General features: G+C 28.9%; 1 protein-coding gene across 1 annotated transcript; it reads left to right on the top strand.

The window, feature by feature from the left end:
* On the top strand, positions 2,969-4,221 carry LOC109357696 (MLP-like protein 31). Its single transcript, XM_019601708.1, has 2 exons — positions 2,969-3,227; positions 3,707-4,221. The coding sequence occupies exons 1-2, from the start codon at positions 3,044-3,046 to the stop codon at positions 3,976-3,978; spliced, it is 456 nt and encodes a 151-aa protein (XP_019457253.1). The 5' UTR covers positions 2,969-3,043; the 3' UTR covers positions 3,979-4,221.

Genomic DNA, 5,852 nt, shown 5'->3' with positions numbered 1-5,852 from the left:
TCTACCATCTCCTCTTGCCCATCTCCTTTGAATAAAATTAGCTTTCCCCCCATAGGAATAGCCTGTAAAGAGAAAGAACCTTCTTTAACCAAGAACTCTTTTACCTTTGATGCTTCCTCCGCCCTCAAAAGTTCACCCACAAAGCAACTTTTGAACTTTTCCAACGCTTCTTCTGGAACATTGTATTCCAATCCCCTCGTCACATTTGTTGTTTGCCTCTGTACCCCTTAATACCACCTCTTTCCAATATTTATTGGTAACAACGGATCTATTTTAGATAAACCTACTCCTACTATCAACCAACCCCATCTTTGGATTTTTCTAATCTTCTTCTAGATCGATTCTCTCCCTATGCCTGTTGAATCTTAGTTTATTAACCAGAATCTTGTAGTTTCCAATCCATATGTTCTAAAGTGCCTCCTCCAAACTATTTCTTCCATCCTCCTTCAAGAACCTAACAAACCCAAAATGATTACTCCTCTTGTCTCTCTTCGGTGGAATTACCACCTCTCCGACCTTTCCCCATTTTTCAAAAACTCCCCACATCTCAGCAATTCCATGGCTTTCTGGAATATTTGTAAAGAAGAAAGTCACTCCATTAGCTTCAAGATTTTTGAAGAAACCACCCTTGTTCTTTGAAACCTCACCTACTTCTTTGCCCCTGTCCAATCTCTCAAAAGGATTTTGTGTCCAAGGTCTCCTCAAACTCAATCCTACACCATCTTTATGCAAGTTCTCTTTCGCTCTCTAGTCTCTCACACCCTCTCTCATTTCTCTCTCATATAACCACGACAATTATTAGTATTAAGTATTTTTTGCTAGACTTAATTCTATTTAACTCCTACCTAACTAATTAATCTATTTTACACATGTTTTAATCATAAAAATTGAATTTACTATGATTATTTATTATGCAAAAAGTAAGTAAATTTAAACTAATTATTAGCCTAATACATTCATTGTTGGTCGTTTCACAAGATTTAAATAATAACCAAAACCCCGCTCTATTGTGAGATTTATTTAACCAAAATTTTCAAGAGATGTATGTTTGGAGTATAAAAATATTCGAGTTTAGTTGAGTAAAAAATAAATGAAGTGACATGACATGACAAGAGATACAACACTTTTATGGTTGGAGCTACTCTTCATATCATGTAAATGAGCTTAACACATACATTTAATGATATATTTTGACAATCAGGATTTATTGTTATATTTTTTTTCTTATTATTAAAGTAAAAGTATATATGTCAAAATATTAGATGTTACAGCAAATCTGTTTATACGTGCAATGCATGATATTCAAATGCTATTAGTATTGGGTAAACAAGTTATTGGTGCTAAATGAGATAAAATTAATAATTTTGGAAAATAAAATCAATAATAGTTAAGCAAAAAACTATTATTTGCAATAATAATATGATACTGAATTGAAAAAGTCAATGTTTTGAACAATAAAATAATTTGACATAGATCTTTGCAAGAAAACTTGAAGCATGAGGTCTATGATTCTTGGACTCGTGTGCATATATAACACCATAGTTCTGATATGTGATCCCTGGACTCACGAATATATCGAGCGTGTCACTAGTAACATCACAGCCCTAATATGTGACCTCACCGATCTATGAATAACTGAGCGTGTCACCCACAAACTTAAATACATTTGCAGTATTTTATTCTCTATAAAGGGGAGCCTCATACAACTCGAACATATGACATCAAAGACAAATATTCATTATTTTCATGAGTCGCTACTATTAAACTATCAATATAATTAAATATGAATGATAAATAATATAATGATAATCTAAAAAATTAAACCGTTAGTGTATAAAAAATTTCTCAAATAAAAGTTCTACCCGTTTAAGTGTTTAATGAAAGACAAAAGATTAATTTGTTACCAAATCATTGAACCTTGGTCATGATGCTTATTCAGGCACAAACTATTTTAAAATTAGAAAGTCATAAACATGAATTCCAAAGTATCTAATTGTCCATCCGTGCTCATAAATTTTCCTTCTAAAAGGTATGATTTGTCTTATTTTTGAAGGAGAAATTGAAATAGCCAATCACCCAAAGAAAAATCTGTAATAATAAATGAGCAATTTTTTTTTATATAATTCATTATTTTAATAATATACAGTTAATAATTGATAATTATTGTAACTATTTGATTAATTGTTTGTGTTATTAACTCTATCAATTATTCAATTGTAGCTGGAGCTTTAAATTTATTTCTACCCACTTATTAAACCATTTTCAATTTCATCCAAGTCATTCCTATTGTCAAACTCAGTAGTAGATTCAAATTAATAATTCATTCAAGTACTGAAATCAAAGATTTCAAAACTATATTTTATATTCCATGCATTTATCAACAACAATTCTGATTGATAATTTTAAATTTCTTTGTGGCTTATTAAAAAATTAAAAAAATTGTTTTTAATATATCTTTATAAGTATTTTTTTTACTATAAACTATTACACCATCTTACGGCTTGTTTGTGAGTTGGATTTTGGAGGGGAAAGAAGTTAAAGAAAAGGCTTAAGAGCTATGAAATACACTTGTAAGATAACCTTTAAGTATTTCTTTTCCTCCAAAACTCAACTCGCAAACAAATCCTTCTCCTCAAATGGTAGATTGTAACATGAAGTTGAAATTTCCAAAAAAGGCATAAATATGGTCCTAACAAAATCTAAAAACAGTATATTGAGCTCAATTTATATGTGATTTTTTTTATTTATTCTCTTTCTGTTACATATATTCAAATTTTATAAAATTTGAGAAATTAGTCTACTCAATATCAATTAGAAAATGACAGCCAAGAAATTTGTGCAATTTAAATTTAATGCATAGCTAAATTAATAGAGCATACTATTCTCACTCTATCATACTAATCCAATAATTTAATTGGCAAGTGATAAAGATATTCTCTATTTAAGATCCAATAGGGGTTACTCTCATTCTCACTCTTTCATCCTTCTTTGTTGCATTGCATAATAATAATAAAATACATATTTTGTGATTATTTTCTTAGGCATGGCTCTTAGTGGTATATTAAGTTCTGAAATTGGGATTAAAGCACCAGCATCTAAGTGGTTCAATCTCTTCACAAAGCAACTTCAACGCATTCCAATTATTGTTGATGGAGTAGAAAAAGTTACTTTGCTCCAAGGGGATTGGCATACCATAGGTTCAGTTAAACAATGGTCTGAATTAGTAGGTAATTATACAACTTTCATTTTTCTTTCTTTAAGGATATAAGTTTCCAGTTAAATTATTAAATTCGAGCTCAATTTTTTTTTTCATGTGTTTTAGTTATCATATGTTTTCAATTTGATTATATAATTTAGTTTTTTTCGCAAATTTATAGCTTAAAAATTATTTTTTAAATGTTATAATTTAAATAAAAAATAATAGAATGGTTTTGGTAACTTTCATTTTGAGGTCAATATTAAAATTGTGAATTTTGGTTGAGGAGAAAACAATTGTAGAAAGGTATGAAGTAGAACCAAAATGAAACAAATAGAAAACTAGAGAATTAGAAACATAAAACAACTTTGAGAATCAACCTACTAATATTTTAATCAGATTTATAAACACTACTTAAAACACTTAAAGGTAATACATTTACATTTTTAATGTTTTATTTCACTTTTAAATTTTTTATTTCACTGTTTTTAATTGGTGGTAAAATTACAGATGGTAAAGTAGCAACATTTAAGGAGAAAATTGAAGCCATTGATGAAAAGAACAAGTGGATCAGATACAACATATTTGATGGTGAAATGAATCAACATTACAAGGTTTACATTCTCACCATTCAAGTGATAGAAAAAGATGATGGAAGTGCTTCTATTAAATGGACTATTGAATATGAGAAGGTTAATGAGAGTCTTGAACCTCCATATCATTACATGGATTCTATAACTAAGGGTTGTAAGGATATTGATGCTGAACTTCTAAAGAACTAGCACCAAAAACAATGAATAGAAAATAAATAAAAGAATATAGGTTTAATTTAAGTCTATATCTAAATCGTATGAGTGTGAACTTTTACCTAAATAATCAAGATGTATGGTTTGATGAATTTCATTTTACATCCAAATTTGAGTTCCTCTCTTATATTGCTTTAGATTCTATTGAGTGAACTTGGAGAGGTTGATAATGTATTTGTCAACAAATAGTAATATTAGCAATCAAATACTCTTATTTGATATTGTTAATTATGCTCATTTTTTAAGTTGACTTCATTTTAACTTTAGTTTCGAAACCTTTGTTGATACATCTAAAAGCTTGGTTTTTAGTAGTTGTTTTAGTTATGCTTTTACACTTAAAATAAAGGATAAAAGTGTCATATTATTATATCTAAAGAATAAAAGTGTTACATCTTAATGTATTTAAATTGTTTTTTGATGTACTTGCATCTTCGGTATTAGAGAGGATCCAACTTATATTAATCATGACACCACTTATTGAAATTAAAACCAAACTTTTGTGATATTTAAGGACTAAAAATGGTTTAAAACATTAATGAACAGAAGGAAAACCATGTTAATCTAAAAAACAAAAGCATATTTGAGGATGTAGCTAGTATGTGAAATCTTTATTGCTAAATTAAGAACCTTCCAAAAACATAAGTTTACGTTCCATTATATTTTCAAAATTCTATTATTCTCGTGTTTTATTGCCCTTTTGGGTTTCCATTTGACATAGTTTATATTCCATCCACAACTCTTTAAATAAAAAATATTAAAAGTAATGGCCATGAAAACCTGAAAATGTATGGGCTTTGAATGATAGTATGATGATGATGAGAGAATGAATTTTAATATGCTGCATTGAGGATAAAATATTATATCAAAAAAAATTGAGATTTAGTAGAGTCGGCGTTTCTCTATCATGATGTCTACCTTGGACAAATTGATCATCGACAATGCCTTTTTAAACTTGTATTATGGTATGAGTAAAGGTTATCATAAATAGAATATAAGACTTAAATATGTGTTTCACTTTCCCTTGTTCCCATTCTCTCCTTTCTTCTTCCTCGTTTGCCATGTTCTCAACCATTTTTATATGGATTCCACATCTAAGAGGATGCTCTTATGTTATGACATGGTGCTATGACAAAATGGGCAAGTGTCCAATATCGAAACAATAATAGAATCACTAAGAATAAAATCATAATAACCATATTCGAGCCCAAACATTATGAAAGGAGATCATTTTTAAATCGCACAAAATATCCATATCTATTATACTCATCCGTTTCTTAAAAGAAGGGAAACACAAATATCATGGACTGGAAACAAAGGACATGCTCAAAGTCCGAACACACAATACTTATAACAATTCGAGTGATTCATGCTATCAATACCAGAGATGACATAATGTCTCTCATGTCCAAAAGTATCTATGATACTCGGGTATATGACATATCTATATAAAAACACTATTATATAATACTGGATGTGGGGAAGTATTCACCCCAAAAAACTGCAAGACAAATTGAAGGGAATATATAGTGTTTCTCTTCCAAGCTAGGATAATACAAGTCTCAATCGAATAAAGAAAAGTAAGAAAAAAAAGCTTAAACATGTGTTGTTTGATATTTGTATAACATTATCTAAATTCTCCTTGTTTTTAATTGTAATGCTTATGCCAAAATATTATCTTGTGAATAAATAATGCACTAAGTATTGTTGCATTAATATATTTTTTTTGGATATATATATATATATTTATTGTTACATGTATTTCATTTAAATGCATGTATACAGGTAGAATTTGATATAACAATTAATGTTTTAACAATACTTCTATTATATCAAACAATATATTTGTTAGC

This window comes from Lupinus angustifolius, chromosome LG10 (genome assembly GCF_001865875.1).
Source record: "Lupinus angustifolius cultivar Tanjil chromosome LG10, LupAngTanjil_v1.0, whole genome shotgun sequence".
Classification (NCBI taxonomy): domain Eukaryota; kingdom Viridiplantae; phylum Streptophyta; class Magnoliopsida; order Fabales; family Fabaceae; genus Lupinus; species Lupinus angustifolius.
This window is presented reverse-complemented; position numbering and strand designations above follow the sequence as displayed.

Coding starts and splice junctions, on each gene's coding strand:
- LOC109357696 (XM_019601708.1), top strand. CDS start 3,044: ATGGCTCTTAGTGGTATATTAAGTTCTGAAATTGGGATTAAAGCACCA. Junction 3,228..3,706: donor ACAATGGTCTGAATTAGTAG/GTAATTATACAA, acceptor GTAAAATTACAG/ATGGTAAAGTAGCAACATTT.